General features: G+C 38.8%; 1 protein-coding gene across 3 annotated transcripts; it reads left to right on the top strand.

Annotated features, from left to right (window-relative positions):
- The first annotated feature begins 1,863 nt into the window (after window positions 1–1,863).
- On the top strand, window positions 1,864–25,597 carry LOC132929566 (uncharacterized). 3 transcript variants are annotated; one of them, XM_060995004.1, is made up of 4 exons: window positions 1,864–2,168; window positions 18,897–20,981; window positions 21,097–21,901; window positions 22,601–25,597. In XM_060995004.1, the coding sequence occupies exons 2-4, from the start codon at window positions 18,904–18,906 to the stop codon at window positions 23,021–23,023; spliced, it is 3,306 nt and encodes a 1,101-aa protein (XP_060850987.1). In that variant the 5' UTR covers window positions 1,864–2,168; window positions 18,897–18,903; the 3' UTR covers window positions 23,024–25,597. The 3 variants fall into 3 exon arrangements, with proteins under 3 accessions (XP_060850987.1, XP_060850986.1, XP_060850988.1); XM_060995003.1 differs by lacking the exon at window positions 1,864–2,168 and adding an exon at window positions 4,023–4,612; XM_060995005.1 differs by lacking the exon at window positions 1,864–2,168 and adding an exon at window positions 5,540–5,692.

Raw genomic sequence — 25,597 nt, 5'->3', positions numbered from 1 at the left:
TGACTTGAAAATAAACTTATACGAGTTATTGTCAAATGTGCAATATTGGGCAGAAACGTCTCTCGAAAAGGTTATTCAAGTAAATTTATGAGATACGAAACGATAATCTACCGGTAACGTTGTCTTGCGTTTTCCGGACCATGCTTCAAACGCTAACGAATGAACGAATTTCAATCGCTGCAGCAGCAGTGGACATTTTTACTGCAGCAGGCACTATGTATTAAGCCATTAATGAGCTAAAATCATACATTATAATATGTGCTAATAAAATAAGCCCGAGCTCGAGGAAAACGATTTATATATACATAATTATACATCTTAGATGGCGATCAATATTCATTGATAAAAAAATTAAAAAATGTACTATTGAAAAAAAAAAATAATTAATTTTATCATGCCTGCCTATATATAAACCTCATAATCGACAACCAACACAACTCTACAGATTTAAAACCATATTGTTGTATCCTTCTTCGTGTCGCATTATGTCTATCGATTATATTGCGATACTTGATAAAACGCCTCTAAATTAAACAGTTTAAAATAGATAGGTGGTAAATGAAGTTGTTGAATGCATAAAAAATGATTTTTTCCGTTTACCAAAAATAGGACATTCATAATATCACATTATATAATTGTAGTATAGGTTATCTTAGTTATTATACGACACATTAATTTTTTTCGCATTGTACGCACAATTCTCATTGAAAGCTGCAGTTCTTCGAATGATAATCTATATAGATATAGTTCATGTCTGCTGTCACGATCTGCAATAAACTATATGCACGTATCTTTATAGCATGAAATAACTACACAGTATACAGTTACTGAAGTTTAGACTATCTGTAGATCTATACAAAAATTGATAGTCATCAGATTTTAAGCTTCTATAGATGGTCCATGGGTGATGAGTTATTACCATATCATATGCGATATATCAAGTTATTATTTAAAAAGTAGTTTTCTTATAGAATTTATTGGTTTATTTTTCGACCGATAAAGTATAGCGAGGGGGTTATCATTAAAAAAATTGTTTGCACCTCCTACACAATAAGAGGACATTAAAGTAACGCCCAACTATTTTGGTTTTAAATCTGCTTTCACCCGTATCTCAACACATAATTATATTATAACCTATATGTCTAGTCTGCAGCGGAGGAAATCGAAAACCGGCGACGATCCCGCCTGACGTAAATGTCATTAAATACTTTATAATATTATATGGATCATTCCACATCACCGTTCGTAAATATAAGCACGTTGCACGTACGCATCACACAACGTATATACGCCGCGATAATTCAAACTTATCGCGTCCGCCGGCGGTACATGTATTATAATATAATAATATATATAATATAGACGGCGCGAGTGTGTGATGCGCGCGCGCGCGCTCGCGCGTTTCTTTTCGAAATCGATATCGGACGGTGGCGGTGGCACACAAACATGCCGAACGCGACATCCGCAGCGAGGTAAAAAAAAGTTTTAAAAAATAATAATAAATAATACGACGGGTCGACGGCGGCGAGAGGAGAGAAAATACAACACACACACAACGAACCACATTATACACGACCGTCGTCCCCTCCCCTTCTTGCCGACCACCGTGGCCGCTCAACCCTCCCCGCCGCATCACTGAGGATGATCGTAGGGGCGGGTGGGTGGACGAACGGGTGGTTTGAGTGGGTGGTGGGGAACCGGGTACGCGCGCGCCGAGCGGCGCGGCGGTCACGTAACCGACGCAAATCAATCGAGAGATCGGCGCGGAGATTGGCGCGGAGGGGAGGACTCGACGAGCTGTGGGCGCGTCCGGATTGGTCGGCGGCGTCTCTGTACCCGGTGCCCCGCGTGCAACCTGTCCCGCGACGCGACCGCCGCCGCTGCCGCTGCCGCAGTGCTGCTGCTGTGTCCGACCGCCGCAGTGGAGTTTGCTCCGAACGGACCGTGACCATCGCGCCTGCGTCCACATACGTACCACATACGCACACGCGCACCAGTTGTCTCGCGCGTAGAAGATATCCGTCACCTCTTCGACGAAGACGACGACGACACACACGTTCGCCACGTACGATCGACGACGGGCCCGCTCGCATCCGCCACAGCCGCCGTCCATGAAGATACGCGACGCCACCCGAGAGATCCACCGCCGCCGCCGCCGCACACCACAGGTAAAAACAAAAACACCATAATAATAATATCATAGTGAATTTAAATCGTCAGGGACGGGCCGCGGTAAAAATTATATTGAATATTGTCTATCGGACTTGTTAGTTAGTCGACGCGCACATCGTTGTCGTCGTCGCCGAGCACGAGGGGGGCTATTTTAGACACCGCCGGACCGCGATTTCGCAATAATATTATTCACGGTATTTTGGCTCGGAGGCAGGCAGGTAGATTAGAGGTACCTGGAAGAGCCGAGCTTGCGCGTTTAAAAATACGACATAATTCCTATTTCCCGTCGACCGGGCACTCGTAATAACCGCCGCCGGTGATAATATTATTCCGATCAGACTATTTTCGTGCTATCTTTACGGGTTCGAGATGTGATTATTATCTGTCCGGTGTATACTACGACGACGGTCGCGGCCGTGGCGCACACGTCGTTATCGGCCAGCGTTTGATTTAACGCGAATCTGCAGCCGTCTCCGCACTCGACCGACTTCTAATCGAGACCGCGAGTCGAACGGGCCCGTCGGAGATCTGTCCGGTCCGACGGGTGTTCGTTCGTAGACGCATCATCGCGCGCTGCGGAGCACTTATTTTATTCCGTTCGAGTGCGACACGGACGATGACGTTATTTTATATTATTGTCCGATGATGATAGTATAACATATAATATTAATATAATTGGCCGACTAAATACTGAATTCTACGATTCGAGCGATGATAATAATATTGGCGATACGTCGTCGACGCGATATTTGCTTTCAAAGCTATGTCACACCTGCTCTATCATAATATTGTGTTACAGTAATCTACTAACGGCGGCGGCGACCAGGCGACATAGCGTCGGGTAATAATGCCAATATAATATTATACCGTACGGTTCGGGTTATCTGCGTACGTGAGATGTACGTGCACATAATCGTATATAAATATATAGTAATAATGTAAAACGCATACGCTGTGCTGTCGTAATAATATCTGTCTGTTCGCAGACTCGGCGCTCGGGTTCGGTTAGATAGGTATGTGTTCCCGTGTGTGTATAGGTAGGTAGTATTATAATATTATGGGTACCGTGTGTATTTCTTCCGGGGTCAGAACGGCGAATTTGAATGACAATAAAATTGTAATAAAATAATAATAATAATAAAAATATTCGGGACGACCCCTTTTCGTCTCCCCCGAGGGCTAGCGTGCGCGCGCGCGCCCGTCTCCGAAAACTGGATAGCGTGTGCTCGGTGATCCCGGCGAGAACCGGATGCGCACGATGTCCGGGGAAACGACGAGGATACACAACATTTGTGCACCGGCGGGACCCGGACGGATTTTAAAACGTTTTTCGTTTCCGAGGTTTACGACGGCAGTTTTGCGAGTTTTTCCCGGTTTTTCTGCTCCCCCGACGTTAATATGCGACTCATCGGGCGTCTTCTGTCCGGCGATCGATTTCGTTGATATTGAATACACGCAGCGTAAAAAGTAAATACCTCCAATGGCTGCGGGTGCTTTGGCAGTCTTCTCTGTACACACAAATCCAATTACGCAGGTACCAATCCGATAACCGCACGTGTGGGTAAAAAACATTTCGGTCGGGCTACACCTTTATTACTACCATTATTGTGGCGTGTAGAGTTAAATATGCTGTGTATGTTTGTGTGTGTGCACGGGAGACCTGAAAATAATAATATGATCATTTTCGGACTGTTATCTAAGTTTTGATGTCGTTCGACCGGGAGATATTATTATTACACTATTTTTTCTCTTTCGAGATCTAATAATGGTAAATGGTAATCGTTATAATTACTATCGATCCACCGTCGTCTAATAATACGGGTTCGGAAAGTACGCGCCGTCGTCGACGAGACATCTCTCTGGGTGCGCCGCCGCCGATCACATGTCTCTGCTTTGGAGCAGATAAAACGTCGATTAAAATATTAACAAATACCACAGCGCACCGACGGTGGGAGAGGAAGACTTATTTGTCACGTTAGATATTATTATTTATACAGACGGATACTACAACTTTAATAATACCGCAATTGATACTATTCACGAGCGAACGCCGACGAGATAGATACGTGCCACTTCAACGCCGGTTCGTCCCGTGTAGGCAGACAAATGCGTGTGGGTATTTATCGGGAGAGTTGTCGTATACAATATTTAAAAATAAAAACAAACGCTTCGGAAGCAACTAACGGTTTAAAGTGGCAGAACGTAGTGCGTGCAATCGTGTGGTCTGATAGAAGTGTGTGCAATCTGTTCGTTAGTGGTCCAGCTTGCAGCTTGCAGCTCGCTATTACTACTGTTTATATTAAAAAATGTTATGGACAAAATATCGTGGACTGTCACCTACAATTTTTTTTCCAACCTTTCAAAAACTGAGAACGGAAAACGATTCGATCTAATAATTCCAGAAATGGCGATGGTGTCGGCTTGGTATGCATCGACTGTGGTAATAATAAAAATAAAAATAATTATAGATAATGGTGACAATAAATCTATATACGTGTATTAATTGTTTTTAATTTATACAAAATATGACAGATTATAGTTATTTACAACAAGAATTGAAAGCAAGCTTTAAACCCGAGTACAGTGTTATACATTTTTTTTATTCGTCCGTGTAATTTTCTAAAAAAGCATTTATGTCATTTAAAAAGAAATTTTATTTGCGACAATTTTGATGTTGAATGTTATAGACGAGTACCTACATAATTCATTATAAATTCGCTGTAATCAGGGTAAATTAACCAAAAATATTTACTAAAACCGAAATTACTGCTCTACCTTTGATCTTATTATTCTTTCATCTTTACACCATATAGAAAAAAATCGGTCGTAAATTGTGGTTTTGCAGGGTAATTTGTCGGTTGAATTTTAAGAACGATTCGATATTGTATTGAAAATGTATTGGTACCTACTTTAATTTTGATTTTCTTCTTAAATTGTAATATTATATAGTTATAAGTGTATCTACATCTATTGATTTTTTTCGTCTTTAGTTTCTGTTCCGCGTCTAATCGATCGCTTGCAGTGATGGCGGCGGCGGGCGCCGGGAAACGAAATGTATAGGTACCGGCAAAAGGGCGCAGCTTTATTATTCTTTGTCGCGTTTTTTTTTTTTATTTATCTCCTAAACAAACGTCACGGTCGCAATATAGTATTAGCTAAAGATAACGAGAGCACACACACATTCGTAAATACTATGCGTGACGCGTGCATGCGGGTGTGTGTCTGTGAGTGTGTGTGTGTGTGTGTCTGAAGTTCCTAAAAGTGATCGCAGAAAATTATCCGCCTTATCTTTCGATAATAATGTCTTTCGAATACTTTGAATCTCCTCTACTTTAAAAACATAATGATTCGTCGTCGTTAATCTTCGGCGTTTGATATCGGTCGTCGTTCGTTATTGTTGTATGTTATAACTTATAACACTGCCGCCGTGTACTGGTGTACTACGATCTACTACTATATAATTGTTACCATGTATAACAACGTTATTGCTCAAAACGGATATCTACCGGCTGTGCACAAGGTTAGTTCCAAAATGGTTTAAACGGCTATTTGCACTACACTCAGACTAGGATTTAAGGGGAGCCAGGGCCGGGTGCCGTTATTATTATTGAAAAAAAACCTTTAACTATTATTATTATACAATTATTTTGAAACATTAAATATAATTACTTTAAAGATTACTATTGTTGTTTAACTGTGTTATTATTTATATCTAAATAATCTATTATTTCATTTTTGTAAAGTGCCTAAATTATATTATTCAATGTCGCTGTATTTTAGTTTATGAACAATTTATTTATTTAATTATATTTTAATTTTGGAAAAATGTATTAATAATTATTTAAAATTATATTTTACTATCTTATAAAGAACTTAATCCTGGTTTGAGTCTATATTATGTATCATTAATGTTGTATTAGGACATGTGTTGTACCTTGTATGTATGTTCAAATGCGCGTAGCCGGGATTTACCTGCGTCAGCGGATACGCGTTCGATTTATAATTTTTGTCCGGCTTGTTTAACGTTTTTTCCACTAATATATTATGCATTATGATGATATTGTTGTCCCGACGACGATGTTATATTTTTATAGTATTGTGTTCGTTCGAGTGTTTTGAAACCACGAAAGAATCGGACGACACGAGATTAGGAAAAAACATTAGTATTATTTAAAATGTAATCGCCCGTTCTTCTCGATGGCAGTCACTGTTGTTGTCAAAATTTTATTTACCAGTCTCCCACTCACGAATACCGTTCGCCGGAAACGTTCGCGAACGTAAAAAAAACCCGAGTGACAAACTAATAAACAAACTCAGGAAATTAAAAAAAAAATAATTTCGTCCGTTGGGACGCGTTTTTCTGCATAATAAATATTGTCTATTGCATCATAATATTGTTTTCGTTATCATCGATAAACCACCATTGGCGGCGTCTGATATAAAATCGGAAAGAATTAAGAAACACGTACATAGGTATACTGTAATGTTGTGCCTATAGCGTGGCGTTTAATCTGTATCGAACGATGATGAAACACATTATACGACGAAAGAGGCTCTCCAAGAGTCACAGAGATAAACGACGATACGCATTTATGATGTGTATAGACGATGTATATGTCTCGAGTGATCCGTCGCGACCTCATAACAACAATCTTGTTCTGCATAATAAAATACATTATATTATTACACTCTCTTGTAAATGTATATAATATAATATTATCATTATTTATTCGTTTCTCATTCCTCTTTCTCTTCGCCCCCCCCCCCTCCGTGGAGCGTGAGGCGGTGTGCACCCTTTTCACGCGAGGATCCGCGGCCCCCGGGCGCATTCGATAATCCCTAATTTCCATATTCCTTTTCTTTTCAATTTTATTACGTCGTTTGTCAAAGGTCATCGAGGCAACGTAAAAAAACTGGTCATCCCGCTTTCCGAGTGCATCTCTTTTTTTAACTCGTATAATATATACGCGGAAGCTATACACACTATACCTAACTAGTATACTCTTTAACCTAACCCTTTGGCGCAAAACCGTTACGGCGCGCACCTTGTAGTCGTTATGCGCGGCAATATCCCTTCTTCCTTGAACGACTCGTTTGTGAATCGTTGTGCCCGTAAATCGTCGGAAACATTTCCGGCGTTGAGAAAAAAAAATAAACAAACGAAAAATCGTCCGACCGAAATGCATATCTCGAGATAGCCGGGGCGCTGCAGCCACAATAATATTGTTAACCACATACGATCGACCAACTAACCACCAAAATATGTTATATACGTGGTGTAATGTTTGAACCGTCGACTCGCCGTTTTTCTCAAATCCGATAGTATTATTTTCGCTTCCGACCATGTGACTTCCTATATAATATTGTTAATATTAAACCCCGTCCGGTGTCGATCACCACCCGTCCAACCAACGACCCTCGGCGAACAGGCACGCTACACACAGAGGATATACAGGTACACTTGTGAGGATGCGTATCCGGCAAAGAGGAAACGGCGAGAAAACCGTACAAGTGCTCCGTTTTTACATATACACGAGTACCACAGTAGTTATTATTCTATATAGGTTTACACCGTGTGATTATCGTACACTCGGGTGACGTCGCCAGTGTAATACACATAGGTGTGTGCAACGGACGTAATAATAGAATATATATATAATAATATATAGTTTGTAGATAGGTAGGTACCTACCATATAACGCCCGTGGACCAAGTCTCTCTCCGTCGACGCATCGTTGCACTTATGTATATATACATGCGTGCGTGTGAGTGCAGCGAGCTCGGGAAGAATATTATATTAAAGAAGACGCGCACACACACATACACACAGGATGTGGTCCGGTCCGACGTTTATTTTTTTTTTTCATTCTTTTCCTGTAGTCGTCCTCCGCCTCCTTCTCTTCCGCTTGCCACCGCCGTCCCCCTTTCATCCGCGGACAGATAAAACCCCACCCCGCCGCCGCCACCTCACTCGCCGCTCTGCTCCGTTGCCGGCGTACCCGGTCCAGAAGCCGAAAACCGGATACTTTTCATTACGAACACGTATATAGACAATGGAACGAAGACCCCATCTCGCCGATACGCGTTTGTCGTTCTGATGACTCTTCTCTTCCCTCTTTTGTCTTAAATAACGCGCGAGAGAGACCCGACGCAAATATAATATATAATAATATAATATATAAACGAAACAATATAATGTATAATGATTTTTTTTTTCGGTTACTATGCGCGTGTGACGACGACGAAAAATAATATATACGTCCGTTAAAAATAACGCGACCGACAACCGTCGAGAGAAGAATAAAACAATATTCGTATAATATATAAAATAGTATTATACTTAAATATTATCTATGCGAGTTGAGTATTACGCTGAAATACTATTTGGGTGACGATGACTAATATGAGATCCTTAAATGTTCAAGCTTTTTGACCGAGCGTAGATTATTCACCGTTAATCTAATTTTAAGTAAGTATAATAAGGATTCTGCCGTTATTTTTATTTTATTTTTTGAATCAAAACAAACTGACCAAATCGATTTTCTCAAAAACCGGTTCTGCGTAAAACTTCTCACTTTTCCTAATATTATGATTATGTAGAGTACTGGAAATTTTTTCGACTTCCGATCCTCTCAAAGTATTAACTATAGATTAATTTTCCTACCAAGATTGATAATATTGAAGTCGAAAATTAAAATGCACTTTTACTGCTCCGTAAGGAAGCCAACGCTACAGACTACAGACGGACGGATAAAGCCTAATAAACACACGTCATTGCATTATTTTACCAATATGAGTTCACTCATCCACTTCACTGAAAATCTAAAACAAATTTCAACAATATTCGGATATATTACGTAATATTACCCCACATAATAATAATTAAAATTATCTTTGCGCGTGCGTGCTGCAGCGTATTATACGTGTATTATTATAATAATATTTTACCAACAGTCGCGTGGAAATACTTTTCGGACGACGCGCGGCCACCGGCGCGCGCGCTCGCGATATGCGTGTTTCGTAATAATAACAACCGCAATAACATACCGATATTATTTTATCGTGCCCGCGCCCACGACGCTATATAGTACCTCCGCGGCGCGCCATACCGATATGTGTACGGTCTACACAAAATTATTATATTATTATATTTACATTCCCACCGAAGGGTTTTGTTCTGTTAGGGATGAACGTGCGAGACGATCGCGTAAATCAAGATTGTATAGAAATAATACGTATAATAACGACAACAACACGACGACGACAATAATACGGCGGCGACGAGAGTAAATGGGCGAGCACAGGCGGCGGCGCCCCAGTGTGGCGGCGGGTCAATTACACGCGTCGATAAAACATCGTGGCCCGACGCCGGAGACGCGGCGACGGTCGATGTCGTCGTCGTCGTGGTTTGTCTGTCGAAAGAGATTCCGGTACAGCACCGCCGCGACGGCGACGGAACTGGTTCGGCCTCGTCGTCCTGGCGGCGCGCTGCGATCGATCGAACGATCTATAGATCGGGGATCGTCTTTATTATGTTAGGTATACGTGTAAATTTGTAATGCGTTCACCACACATACACACACACACGCATCATATACACCATTACACGATTTATACATACGATTTCATACCACCCGATCGTCGAGAGAGACCGATTTTTCGCCTCGCCGGGCGGGTGTGGTGTCTGACACCGTATATTATAAATATTTATATATATATACCTACATTTGTTTTTATAATTTCGTACGTCTTCGAAGGCGTCGTAAAAAATATTTGATTTTTATAAAATTTAATAAAATCAAACTTTCCCTGATTTGTATCTGATTACATAAAAACTCGATCGATTTAATGGTTTGCTTTAAAACGTATAATGGACCAATTGTGTTCCGTGGTCAATCGGCTCACTATTGATTCATAAATCATTAGTTATTGTTCGTGCTACCCCGAATTAGTCATTTAAACTTAGTAGGTACACACAAATATACATTTCTTAAGATTGGAATCAACTCGAATTCGATTTGAAGTGTTTCGTTTTGTACGAACCACAGTGTATTTTAAATAATCGTAATATTTTTCATTGGAATACTCGAATTTTATTTTTTATACGTGTCTTAGCATAATAATGTACTTCAATAGAGAGCCACATTAAGTAATCGCAGACAAATTTATAAGTATAAAGTCGACAGATAGGTTTGCCTGCAGTGTATACATATACTATAGACTGTATTAAAATTAGAAACAAGTAGATTGAGAAATGTATCTATATTATCCATGACTTATGTAGATTAAATTAACTGTCAAACAAGGGCACGAGTAAAACGAAAGATTTGAATTCCCTACAATCATTTATATTTTAGAGTCTAGTTCTAAGTTAATATTTTTCGAAATCATAATAATTGCGATTTACATAAGACTCCTTATTGGCGTCTTTTTCGGATAACATTGAATTGAATCCCGCAAATACTTTTGGTTATCTATGTTAGGTTCCGTAATGATTTTAACATCGGCCTGTATTATGATTTTCCATTGTTTGGTCACGGTTGAGGGTTTATGAACGAACCACAAAACGATCGAATTCTTTGGTGAAGTCACATTTGCGCGCGCCATCATATCGTTTACATCTGTGACGTTTTTCTGTATCCGTTATCCATACAATACACAAGACTTAATTATTGTAGATTAAACGAGATTAAACGTGGAGATTTATTTTCAGATAAAATAATACCTACACGGAATTACACCTATTATACACGCTTTAATCACTGATAGCAATAATTATCGCTCGTGGCCTTCGTCAGCGGGGGAAAGATGATATTTTAAAAAATAATTTTCTTCCGTAACATTTACAATAATATTATCTCGGTTAGTGCGTGGTTACGTGTTTAGCCATCAATATAACGTGCCGGCCGAAAATTTCGAATACGTATATATATAATAGTATATTATATTATATCAGTAAAAATATAAAAAAAAACCAATTTTCGCCGTATTTTATTTACTTATATCAAATTGGTCAATTTTTTTTTCTTGACCTCGTATTATATTATTATGCTACAACAGGACACTATATATATCTACCGCATCTATATTACCTATCTAGTGTATGACATGTGCGCACGGTTTTTTCGACATAAGCTCGCGGAATCAAAACCGTTTCGCAATCGTTCCGCAATTCGTGTATACATGATAATGATTGTTACTATATCACCAAAAGCGTTTTATTAGATTTTTTTTTCGTATACACACACGGTTCGAGCAGCTATTGTTTATTATTATTATTACTTCTGTTTAGAGGTGAAACTCCAGAAACTCTCCCATTGTACCTCCTATAGCAGCGCTCAGGGAAACGTGGCGGCAACATACGACGCACGCAATATCGTAATATTAATATATCGCTGACTCGACGTGTCATATTGTATTATTAAACGCCGTAATCTATAATATACTATTTATTGGTTTTTGAGTGCGTAGAACTACGTCATTTTAAAATATTTTTTATACAACGTCGGCGGCGACGACAACGACGTCGACACTCCATCCGCGCGTGTGTCGTAATATCGTAGTGTTGGTGTTTCGGGGAGAAAAAAATAATAGGTAAAAAATACACAAACTATTATATTACATTATTATTTACACAAGTCGTGTCAAAAGAAACGCGCCGTAGCGTTGTTTGCGCGAGGCCACCGCCACTGCCGTCGGAGTTTCGGATGGCTCCGAGCCGCGAGGCGAACACCGACAAAAAATTATTACAAAAATTAAACGAGAAAAAAAAACGGAAAAAAGGTGTTTGCAGTGCGTGTACCATTATCATCTTTAGGCGTGTGCGCCTATGATATGCATATACTATATATATATGTTTGTGTGTAGATATACATATGTAGGCTACAGTGGTATAATATACAGGTATATGTATATACGTATATATATACGTTATGATAGAAGTAGTGGGTGGTTATCCAGGTGACTGTGCAGCTGTACGCGGGACAGCAGCAGCACGTGCCCCGCAGATCATTGCTCTGAAAAACAGCTGCGTTCGTACCTGCAGCAGTCAGTATATTATAATATAATATTATAATAACGCGCGCGTATACGTACATATTATACAGCCGACGTGTAATTATTATTATCATTATTAATATGCGCGTAGGTAAAACGAAAAATAAAAATTATACCCGACTGCGTAACGCATAATAATAATATATATTAAAATATAGTTAGGTACTCGCAATTGTTATTTTTAAATTTATTTTGTTTGTTTTAAAAATTCGTTCGATATCAATAATAATAATAATAATAATACCGCGGGAGACTGCAGGGCTGGCAGATCAAGTTGAGATCCATTCGATGCGCCTTCGCTGCAATGCAGTAATGTGCGCGGGAATTATTTCTATAATACGCTACAACACATTATAACTAAGATATTGCATAAATCCTTTTTTGTCCATAAATTTTACGACTTAAATGTACATAATTAAAAGTTTTGTTTTGTACATGTATTATACAAAATTTTATTTAAAAGCATTTTTTTCATTCAATTATCTACATAAAATCTATGTACATCAATCTGTGCATTGCCCCATGTATTAATGCATATGATTAATTAATAACGCCGTTTATTGCGCAAGTAAACTCGTCGAATTTTTTTCCATATTTTATACAAATATTAAAATCATATAAAAGTGGTATATCAAGGTTTTTTGATTGTATTATATTTTAAGGACGCGGAATTCAGGTTTTATATAATAAGTAATAAGTAATAACTAATAACCAATGTGAACTCGAAAATGTTGGGCTGTTATACATTTCAAACGTAGTAAATAAAAACTTACTAGGACTATTCTTCTGCACATAAACCCAATTAATAAATTATGATATAAAGTATACAACACGTAATAAAAATAACAAAGCACAAGTGTCACACCTCCGACTCGCATAGTTCGGCTCTTCGCTATGTAGCCTGTAAAACGAGTGATAAAATTTAAGTAGATCATTCGATATCTATTACTTGCACAATTATTGTGAATTTAGATATTATTATAATAACAATATTATAAAATAGTCTGCGCAGTCGGATCAGACAGAATAATGTCGTATTATGTGCATTCGCGCGTCTTTAATCTTAATGACAACAGAAATTACTCATAACGCATATACAATATTATTTTACTACCACATAAAACAAATACCACTATACCAGCAGAAAAAAAATACGAACAGTAAACAATATATCGCGCGAAACGTATACGCGGAGAGAAAAAACATAATAATATTAAGCCTGACAATAATTATTTACGTTTGCCCGTGCATTAATATATATATATATGTATATAATATGATGAAGAGTGTAACATATAATATTATAATATTATGATATTATTAATATCATATTTATGTGTATACAGTTTTTTTCCATCTCTATATATTGTTCGCCTTGATGATCGAAATCGTCAAGCAAACAGTATTTTAATTCCATTCAAATACGCGCGACGACGTCGGTAAACAAAAAAAAAACCGTTTTTACGCTCTCCGGCTGACGACGATTTAACAGCAATTAGACGTATTTTCAAATTGTCCCGCGTGGTGTTCATCCTCGCGAGTCGTCGTCATACGCATATACGTCATGCATATTAACCATAATATTATAAGTACATCGTGTACTCTTGATTTCCAATAATTAAACAATTACCGCGATCGAAAACGACTCGCGTAGAAAAATTAGAAGAAAAAAACGGTATACGAGGCGTTATTTTGTACTTCGCGGCGATAATATTTTTTTTTTCTATCGTGACCGACAATTTTATTATTATAATTTATAATACGTCTTATAATCGTTTAGAGTGGTTCCGTCTCGTGTTCCATATTGCACATTATTAATTTGATATTATTATAATCACAATATTATTATTATACGACGCCGCTCGATTCGTATCTGTAGTAATATAATCGTCTCCGACGGAGATCGGTCGTCTGGCGCGCGCCATCATATTATAATAATATTATACGTTTACCAGCTACTATTACTTACCTATAATATACATATAAGTGTTATGCACACTGAATAAATTCGTGCGGTTGCACCGCGTTTATCAGGGATATAATATCGTTTCCTTGTACGATAATAATATATAATTTATCACTGGAGACTAAAAATAATCACTGAAGACCAAAAATCTTCGACCGAAGGTCACGGGCACGCGCGTGTGTTCGACTGCGCTGTACATATTATTATTATTATTATTACAATGTATTTATGATATCGGTATTTTGTGTGTAATATACATATGTATAGTGCGTGAGTGTAACGATTGTCGAAACGCAAACAAACGATTTGTCTTTCCAAAATATTGACAAAATTTTAATAGTATATGAAGTATATTTTACGCTGATACGCTCTCAGCAGCTCTTGGATCGACATTGAAAACAAAAATTACTATCTTGTCGCGCGCAACCGAGGACGTACCGAGAAGGCTATAGAAAACGAATTACTGACGTTTGACAAAATCCGATTGAAAACTGTTAGAGCAGCGCTTTGCCAAGAAAATTACATGGAACCGGCCAACCCTATTATTATTTACAGTATATACCTATACACACATACATCAATTTATTGCATTATATTATAATTATAATTTATTAGTATTTTACAAATTTAACGTTTTAGCCGTTTGAGAAACCGCGAGCGATGATCATAATTTATGATTCATATATAAATAAAACATTTAACCTAACAATAAATGATGATCGACGAATACAGCGGCGCATAATGAGATTGGTGTAGACGAGAGTACAATATTTTTAATCATTTTTTGCTGTTATAATTTTTCTAAAATATTTTGAAATTGAATTTGTTATATTTGTTAAAATAATATTATGTGGTACATAATATCAAATAGTCCGCTATACCTTATAATTTGTTTTGGGCTGTCAATAAATGATTGACCTTTGTGATGCAGAGTAGCCAACGAAAAAAACCTTTGTAGACGAAAGAAGAAAAATAATAAATATTCTGTACGATCATAACTAATAATAATATAGCTACAGACGTCAGTGCTTAATTATTGTGAAAGAGACCACGTAGTTTGTTCGCATTGGCCGAATCAGTCGTGTACCATGACAAATAAACATATTGAAATTCAGCTTGGACTTAAGATTTTGTGTGTGCTAACCGATGTGACGTGTTAACCGATAACGTGATAAACGATTTATATTGTGTCGTACCTTACAAATAATAAACTAGTCTTGTCAATTGAAAACCCGGACTTTCAGGAAAGGTTGACCGCCGCTCATCGGTAAACATAATAATAATACTAATGTTTACGTAAATAGTTTCTTTGCATGAGACGGCCCGCGGGTAAGAAGAACACGCACAGGTTTTTTTTGTATCGAGGGGCTGTGGGGAGGGGGAAGGGCAAGACGTAATCGCCACCGGACGATCTTGAGAAAAACGACTGGTCTTTGCCCCACCGCACTCACTATTATAAATTGCTCTCGCGAGAGGGCGGTCGGCGGTGGGCTTATAATTATTATTACCGTGTCCTCCATGACTGCTCATAAGTACGCCAGTGTGTGAGTACAAAAGACCTTTATTATACGTCGCGCGCGCGTGTGTGTGTGTGTTTTGTTTCCCATCAATGACCAGCATCCGTCGCCATCTTTGATCACACACACAGAGGAGACTATAATGTACGAGTAGTATACCTTGGGAAAAATCCCGACCGTGCGCATACGCAATTATCGTGCTTAGACCCGCTCGCGAGTATAAACACAATATTATATTATTTTATGTACGACCGACGTCGTCTACATGCGTGCTCGCCTTGTACGGTTCACCGGTCCTGTAACCACACACACACTCACACACGAGGTTCTGTGAGATTATTATTATTATACACGCATGTATTTTCTTGTTTTCCTTCCTCCTATATATATATACACATGTAACATGCACATAAACTTGTGTATGTGTGTTACAGTATTATTGTACGAACGCGACTTAGCGCGGAACGCGATAATAATAATTACTCGTTCATCTTTGAAAATATTATAATTTGACGCGAAAACATTGTGCCCGGAAGACCTAGAGAAACATCAAATACACAATTATAATATACGTATAAAAGTATGTGTAATGTGCATGTGCAGCTGTGCATGATCCCACGAAAACAGCCAACAATAAAAAACTATGTCAATTCTTCTAATCAATATTTGGTTTTATTTTGTTTTTTTTAATATTTATATTAAAATGGGGCTAAACAGTTATCCATTAGTCTAAATTTAAAATTCTATTGAAAACTATTTTACTACCGATATTATTTAATAAAATTGAATTACTGTTATTAAGAAATAATATATTTATATTATACTAAAAATCGCACCGACAAAATGTGATAAAAAAAAATTATGTTAACTTGTAAAGATGAAGTGTTATTTAAAACACAAAAATTAACTATGAAAATTAGCGTACCTATAGTTAAATAGATGCATACAATTTGTAAAATGAGAATGGTTTTAACGATTTAACGCCGCGATTATGATAACAATAATATGACAACAACACGTACGTTGGCTTATTAGCGCCGCCGATCGGCTTTTGGCCTCCAAACCGCTATTCAATAATAACAATAACAAATGCGAAGCTGTCGTTAAATTATTGTTGTGTTCCATAAACACACGCCGTATCTATGGGGGTGACTACATCCCCTCGATGAAGCCGCCGAAAAGGGCGCCGCGTACACGTAACAACAATAATGTTTATGTGTACACTGTATACACACGCCCTCACCCGTTTTTTCGCGGCTTACCTGTGCGGGTCATAAAAAAAAATTAAAACCCACCACGCTATTATTCACCTCCGCTGCAGCAGGCTGAATAATACTTTCATATAATTGGATCGAACGCTACGGTTCGTGATTATTATTATTAATATCTAATAAAATATTAATAACCTAACATGCGCCTCGACCGAACGTCATCAGCCAAACAGATTTTTCTAACACCCCATGTATCCATATAATATATTATTATAAAATAATAATAAATTGTGTTAATGACAAAAAGTCTGATTTACGATTATGCGAACCCCGCTTGTAAATTAACTTTTCATCGACATTAATATAAGTATATATAACCCAATGACAAAATTACGAATATATTTTGAACATTGCAGTAAAACCCGAGTTCAAATCTCGCGATAGGTTATAATTTCCCACCAAAAAGTTTTCCAATCAACTTAAAAGGAATAGAGGTACGCGAAAAATATTAAAAATTAAATTATCGTAACCCAAGCCAGTTTTTCGTGGGTGGTAATCGACCATATGATGGACATATGGTTCTAACCCCGCTGCCGGCCGATTAAATTAATTGAAATGTATATGCGTGTGTTTATTTTTTTATTAAAGAGCGTTTAATATAATATAATAACAGAAATGACGACAACACAATCGGACAGCAGGCAGCAGCGTCCGTCCCTCGGGGAGATATGAAATTCCAAACCGGACTCGTGGCGGTCGTCGCATCCCCCGATGACGCGCGGTGTTATTATATTATTATATTGTTATACTGGCGGGGCGCTCGTGCGCTGGTTTAGGCGCCGCCAGTGCATTATTGTTATTAAAAGATTATTGTTGTTCGATTTGTGCTGGGGGAGGAGGATGCAGCCCTTGCGACGACGGCGGACCCCTACCGGCGTGTCAAAGGCCAACGACGTCAACACACACCCGCCCGACGTGTTGGCGGCTATATTATATTTGTTTCGCTTCTTTCCCCCTATAATAAAATATAATATATCGCATGGTCTCGGGTCCATAATCATATCGTCATTGTGTCGATCGTTATAATATACATAAATATTTTATTATTATTATATGGTCGATAACAACTACAGCGTGCCGCGGTGTACATTATTATTATTATTATTATATCATTATATCTAATAATCGCATTGGCCGGACAGGGTTAATTCACTCAACGTGTGTTTCTCGTCGGGGAGTTGCGTGAACGACGGGCCAACTCTCGCGGTGTTGTCACAACTATCGATCGGCAATCATACCTATCCCGTTGTACCTATTATAGTAAAAGTAATAGTAATAGTACCTATAATATTATAGTAGTCGAACGGAATATTTTAGCTTATATTTTTTATTTTTTTGTTTTACCCACATGCAAACACCTGCTGATGGTTATTTCATATGCCTTCTCTTTGTATATTATATATTTGTGTATAGATCATAGGTAACATATATATTATACGCGTGTGTGCGTAATTTTGTTTATAATAATAATCGCACGCTTTGCTGTAGTTCCCATTCATGCCACGCGTATCATACATTTTTAAATGTATGACGACGAATGAACTCTAACCGGTCGACCTTTCTTCTCTCGCGCACTCACACACACACACACGTACTAGCGAATAGGTATGCTGTGTTGTTTGTGTGTACATCACCAGGGCGGTTGAACTTTTGTAACTATATATATACGCTCGTTGCCATGCTGACCGAATGTATCGCTCGAACGGCCCGTGTCGGCGTTCCTTCTCTTCTTATCCATGTATTTAATGTATACACATATATATCTCAGTCTCTCGTCAAATCGATATATACGACCGCTGGCCACCGCCCGCCTACCCACCCACCAGCCAAGATTTGACTTCTCGTCTCGGGTTTTTTTTTTCATCATTCTATGACTTGTCTGTTATCATAATATATTATTTGCATCTGTTTCAGGTTTGAAATGTCATCGGAAATGTTGCGTGTAGATAATCTGCGACAACGGTTGTTCTGCAATTCCGTGTTGGATACAAAACGGGAAAGCCGGTGTCCTGTGTGCAACGCCATGTTTTCAACCACGTACAGTATGCGTCTGCATTTACAGACCGTCCACATGGACTTAAAACCTCAAAATCTTACCGCCAAAACGTTTTATCGCGAGTTTAACAACAACAACAGCATTAATAATAATAACAACAATAACAGTAGTAATAACAATAACAACAATACGGCCTTCGCCGCAAAGTCGCCGGCTAAAACGACGTCGTTCAACAAAAGTCCCGAACGCGCGCACATCACACCTGTAAAATCTTCGTACAACGGCGACTCAACGTGTAGCACAGACTTTAGTGATGGATATCCGTCGGACAAGGACTCGTATTTCGGTAGCTCGCCCAAAGATGATATCCCTCTGTCAGTTGTGGGTGGCGGTTTCATGTCGCCGGCCAACAAGAGAAGTAGCAGTGGCCACATGAAGGCCAAGCGCACGTATGCGTGCAGGTTGTGCTCGACCGTTTTCGGAAATCTGCGGGCACTTAAGGGCCACAACTCGTCTAGCCACAATAAATCCACCAACGGCATGTACGCGTGCAACATTTGTGAGTTTGCCAGCACTGAAAAAGCGTCGCTAAACCACCACATGAAAGGTCACACAGGCGAGACACCGTACGTGTGCAAAAAGTGTTCGTACGCGTTCACCACGAAGGCCAACTGCGAACGGCACCTGCGCACCATACATAAGGCGTCCAACGCCGAGGTAAAGGCGTCGATATTGTTCAAGAACGAGGATAAATCGGCCGGGTCAGTGCAGTCAGCCAACGATGAAGCAGCTGCCGACAAGAGTGAAGAGCTGTTCCACCACCTTCGCCTGCAGCACCACAATCAGACAACAACGGACTATTCCCAGTACGAATCATCCGGCCAAAAGAGCTCAGAGGACGACGAGGATGAGTACGATGAGCCACTGGACCTCAGTATGAAGCGTTTTAAACAGGACTTCGACAGCGAGCCGCAGGATTTGTCAATCAACAGTAAGAGGTCGTCGTCATCGTCGTCTTTTACAGCCGCCGCCACCGCCGGTGATCACACAGACGAGGAGGACGTTAACAAACCGACTGCGACGATGCCGTTCCGCGAGCAATTTGTACCGCACGCCCCGCCCGGCTTCATGGACTTATCATTACCCACTCCTTTACACGCGTATTTTCTCAACGAACATCGTATGTTTTTCAACGGCATGTACCCAGCCGCAGAACGGATGCTGCCCATACCACTCACCGTCGACATGATCCGTGCAATGCGGCAGATGAACGAACCGGTACCGGTCCCAGCTCAAGAGCCGGCCGATACCGTTGTCCCACCGAAGCCTGATACGCCTGAGCCTGCGACCGTACCACCTCCGCCACCTATTCCGTCGTCCGTAGACGTTGCGCAAAAACCAAAAGACACCAACGGGTTGCGATTGGTGATGAAAAACGGCATTCTGGTGCCCAAACAGAGGCGGTTCAGAACGGACAGGCCACATGTCTGCGAGACGTGCAAACGGGCATTCACATTGAAATCAAACCGCGATCGGCACGTCAAAAACCAACATCCGACCGATTGGCACAAGAAACCTAGGTCGTTATCGTCCAAGTCGGAACCGCAGTTCTCAGCCATCAAACAAGAACAACAGGACACGTCGCCGATTTCGAATCAAGTGAAAATGGCTTTATCGTTGAAATGTCGGCCGTCAGAACAGCTGTTACGGACCGAAGATGAAGTAGACGAAGACGAAGAAGATGACGACATAGTGGAGGAGGAGGACAAACTCGTCATAGTGGAAGACGGTGGAGAGCATAACAAGCCCGCCGAAGTTAAGGAAAAGTGCTCTGAGATCAAAGAGGAGTCTGCCGATCTGGTTAGCGTATCCAGATTGCTGGACAACGCTTCGCACCAGACGTTTCCGCAGTTCACCAGATCTGATGAGGACCATAACGAGGTGACCAGCAGCGAAGAAGAGCACAGCGAGGCTGCTAGCTATTCTGAAAACGACGGTTCTAGGTAAGTTGGAGAGTCAAAAACGTGAAAAGCGTAAATAAGATCGTTGACGCGTACATATATGCGTGCAGGTATAAGTATAATAATATTAACAATTTTTATGTTTTTATTTCAACAGTATTAACGCAGTGAACAACAACATTGATATAAATTTCAACACAGACAAGGATGAGAACCGAGAGAAGCGGAAAAAAGTTAGTGCATACGCGGCTGCACCCAACAGGGTGTTATGTCCGTTCTGTTACCTTTCGTTCCCGTGGACTTCGTCGCTGAAACGTCATATCCGCACGCACACAGGCGAAAAACCGTATCAGTGCAAACACTGTCCGCTATCGTTCTCGACGAAGTCTAACCGTGACCGGCATATCCTGCGCCTGCACTGTACACCACCAAGCAAGTCGGCCGCTTCGTCCGACAATGAAACAACCGCCGCGGCGCCAGCCGACGCTAAAAACGCGTACAAGTGCACGTCGTGCCCGAACGTCGCGTTTTCCAAGCGCAAAAACTTGATCAGCCACATAAATCGGGTGCATTTCGATAAGAACAGTGGTGGTGGCGGTGTGGGAGAAGACGACGAACGAGGCGGTGACGGTACCGAAGAAGATGGCGGTGAGTCTGAACGTGATTACTCGACAATGACCATGTTTAACGGATGGTGTGGTAATAATAACGCGGCTTCGGCGACCACCACGGCCAACACCACCACCTCAACTACAGCCACCACCCCGTCCAACACGGTCACCGGATCCGAGCCGTGTTTCAAGTGTCACCTGTGCGACAGCAGCTACCTGGACAGACAGGGCGCTTTGGACCATATCAGGATCGACCACGCCGAATGTTACGAGATACTGGTGTCCCAGGGAGCCATGGACAATGACCACGATTCGTCGGCCGTCAAACAAGACGACGTGGAAAACAGAAAGGTTGGTTGCACTTCGTACTATCGTATTATGTTAATTATTATTTATATTAAATAATGGGCATAGTGATTTTAATTTAAAAATCGCGAGTTGAAACCAACATGAATGTATGCATAACATTTATCTGGATTATAATACGAGTTAAATCGTTCTCATCTTTAATGTTTACTATTTTTTCTTCATTTCGTAAAAATTATTTTATTTTATTTTTTACTGTCGTAAAAAAAATGTAAATCATAATTTAAAATAAAAGCATCTAATAAAAAATAGAGGAAAAATAAAAATAACTTCTGTATTTAGAATTGAAATTCTTTGAAACGAATTTATGTATTTGTACATAAATATAATGGTATTTCATTATACTATATAAGTAAATAAATAATTATTATAGTGAATAGAAAAAAAATTTTCGTACAAAGTCGAGCCCTAATTATTAGTTATATATACTATGTATAATGGTCCACTTCAATAGTTCAATTCAATTTTTGTGTTTTGAAAAAAATACACTACTTTTCCGAAAAAGGTTAACCGCAAATGCTGTGTTCACTACTCTGTTAGTCTGTATATTAGTAATTTCACAGATAGAAATTAATAATATATTATGTCGTACGCGCAATCTCCCCCCCCCTTGTATAAACATAATTTAAATATGACGTATCCATTAGCTATAACAGGGCCTACAATTCGTTTTTGGTTTCTCAGGTCTTGTGCGCGTTCTGTTTGCACCGTTTCTACTCTGCCGAGGACTTGCGCCGGCACATGCGCACCCACACGAAGGAACAGCCGTTTGCGTGCTTGTCGTGCAAGCGCCGGTTCACGCTGAAGCACAGCATGGTCCGGCACATAGCCAAAAAACACGGTGGCTGCCAAGACCAACAATACGGAGGCGGTGGCGCTGGGGGTGGCAGCGACCACGAACGAAGGTCCGCCAGTCCTCCGAACACCCCTCCACCAACGGGAGGTCCTGTCACCGGTTACGATGACTGCTGCAGCAACCGGACAGACACGGGACTGATCGGCACGCTGCTCGGCATCCGCGACAGCACTGTCATCGATCAGGTGTTGCAGACAAAGTCGCCGGAGGACGCGGCCAAAATGTTGGGAATCAAAAGCAGCAGCGACTAGAGATCGACGCCCGCGCACAGGCCGTAGCCGGGTCAGATCCACTTGTACGATAATTTTGTCAATAATTTTACACACATAATCTTATTTCTTATTATAAACCATATACATAGAGAGACAGAGAGAGCTTGTCGTCGGAATACGACATTTATAATATAGTGTTAAGTATATATATATTATTATTAAAATTATGTTATTATAAATTATATTATAAGAAATTACGCGTTTTGCAGTATATTATCATACACCAATCGTGTTATTGGCTGACCATTGTTGCCTTATTAAATTTTAGTCGATATTATTGTAGATTGGCTGCTAAGCATCTACAATAATATCATTATTATTATTATTATTATTACTATTAATTTTATTTTAAGAACGCAAATTATATTTAAAACTGTTATTCACTGAAACGGTTACGGTTCCGTTGAGTATCTTAAGCATAGTATTAGTGTTTTAGATAAGTTTATAGTAGTATAGTTATAAGTATCGTCGGTGGTGTAGTAGAGTAGACGGACGGAGTCGATATCGAAAAAAAAAGAAACGCCAATGCAATTTCTACTTTTCGATACCTACTCGGTCACCAAAGTCGTTTTTGACGTCTTCGACAAATATAATATTCACCCCCACCCCATAAGGGAAAATGACCGTTGCTGAGCACGGTGTCAACGATATAAAAAGATACATAATAATATCGATTAGATTTATTTTACTATTATATTTACGTCGGCCACACCACTGAGTTAACGGTAGTTTTATTTTTCATTTTTTATTACTTAACTTTTCTTTCTTTCGTTTTGTGTGTTCCTCTTTCGGTACGCGTCCCCGCGATCGTCTCGAATTCGCGTTTTCTCGTTCACCACATCACGACTAAACGCGCATTCGACATTCCCGGATTTAAAGATTTTTTTTGGTCTGCATAAGATTTTCGTCTCTTACAGGAATTTCTGCAATGGTCGGAAATATTATTCGGCAAAAAAATCTTTCGACTAGTACCCATACTTATTTTCTCATCGTATGCAATTTTCACCGCGTTATATTGAAGTCGATCGCCCGATTAATGTGCAACCAAATGTACACGCGCGCGTGCCTTCGTCGGTTTCCAGAGCCTGTTCGATGAAGACTAACGTCTATATCCCGGAGAATAAAATCTGAATTAATAATATAACCTGTATAGACAGTAGACACCCTATACTCCATATTATATTTAATATTGGTTTGTTTAGTTTTAAGAGTGTTACTCACTAAAATATTTTCATTTTTTTGTTTTATTTCACACCAGGGGGGGGGGGCACGTGGTTTCGTTGTTTTGACATTTGTAAATCTAACGTGACTGCACTAACATATATTACATACTATAATATTTCGGTAAAACTAAATCATAAAATATATTTGTATAAAAATAATAATACCTATACCAACAGTAATATTATTATTATTACATATAAACGGGGTTGTTAACCTATAGCTGACCTTATTGTATAATATGATTTATTGAATTATAGACTTCTAGAAACGTTTAATTATATATTAGTAATTTTAGTTTTTATTAATATACATGTACATTTGTATATGTATGTGTGTGTGTGTGTGTGTGTGTGTGTGTGTGTGTGTGTGTGTGAGTGTATGCCATGTACTATATTATATATATATTATAAAGCACTGTTTTATTAATTATTATTATTCGTCAATTTTGGGCTGCACTATTATTATTAATTTTCAGTTATAAAAAAAAAACAATAAAATAAAGAAAAAAAATATTAATAATTTAAAAAAATCTAGTCGAGCGAAGGTGTATTTTAATGAAATTAACTAATATAATAATAGTGTAAAAATGTATGTACTGAGCCCTCGATGTTATTTAGCCATAATAATACCTAATAACGTATCGATAACATACGTGGTTAGTTATAGTTTTTTAGTTGTGTAAGGCACATCCCTTTTCTTCCTCTCTGTACATTCCTCTTTGTTCCAAAACAATCATAATATTATAAAGGTTTATAATTTTTTAACCAACAATCATTATTTACCTATATAGATACATTTTTCCAGACTGTAAACATTTTTTTTATCTCATTTTTATTTTATGTATATAGCTGCATAATATATTTATTTTATAATATAACGTGTGTAGCAAGTTGGCATATTTTATCTTTTTTTTGTGGTTATTATTTTATGCAAGTGATACTAGTCGTTATACATATTGGTTAAAGTTTGTCCCATTATTATTATTATTATTATTATTATTATTATTATTATTATTATATACCATTATTACAGTCGCCAACATTATTTTATTTACCTATATAGACTAAACGCGAATGTATACCTTAATTATAATTTCTGAAGTTGTATAGTTATATAGACAGTGCTAAAGCAATATTAATCATTATCTGTATTTAAATAAATTTATTATAATATTTATCTCGTAGTTCTATTGTGTGTTTGAACTCCGATTATAATAATAATAAGTAAAAAAGCAATAATTTAAAAAGAAATCGTATATGATATTGTATTTATTATTAATTTATAAAAGTTTGTTTTTGAAAATTAAAATAAACTTCAGTGTGAGTGAAA

Source organism: Rhopalosiphum padi, chromosome 4 (genome assembly GCF_020882245.1).
Source record: "Rhopalosiphum padi isolate XX-2018 chromosome 4, ASM2088224v1, whole genome shotgun sequence".
Classification (NCBI taxonomy): Eukaryota; Metazoa; Arthropoda; class Insecta; order Hemiptera; family Aphididae; genus Rhopalosiphum; species Rhopalosiphum padi.
Note: the sequence above shows the minus strand (reverse complement) of the source record. Positions and strands in the feature narration are given on the sequence as shown.

Coding starts and splice junctions, on each gene's coding strand:
- LOC132929566 (XM_060995003.1), top strand. Junction 20,982..21,096: donor TCTGAAAACGACGGTTCTAG/GTAAGTTGGAGA, acceptor TTATTTCAACAG/TATTAACGCAGTGAACAACA. Junction 21,902..22,600: donor ACGACGTGGAAAACAGAAAG/GTTGGTTGCACT, acceptor TTGGTTTCTCAG/GTCTTGTGCGCGTTCTGTTT.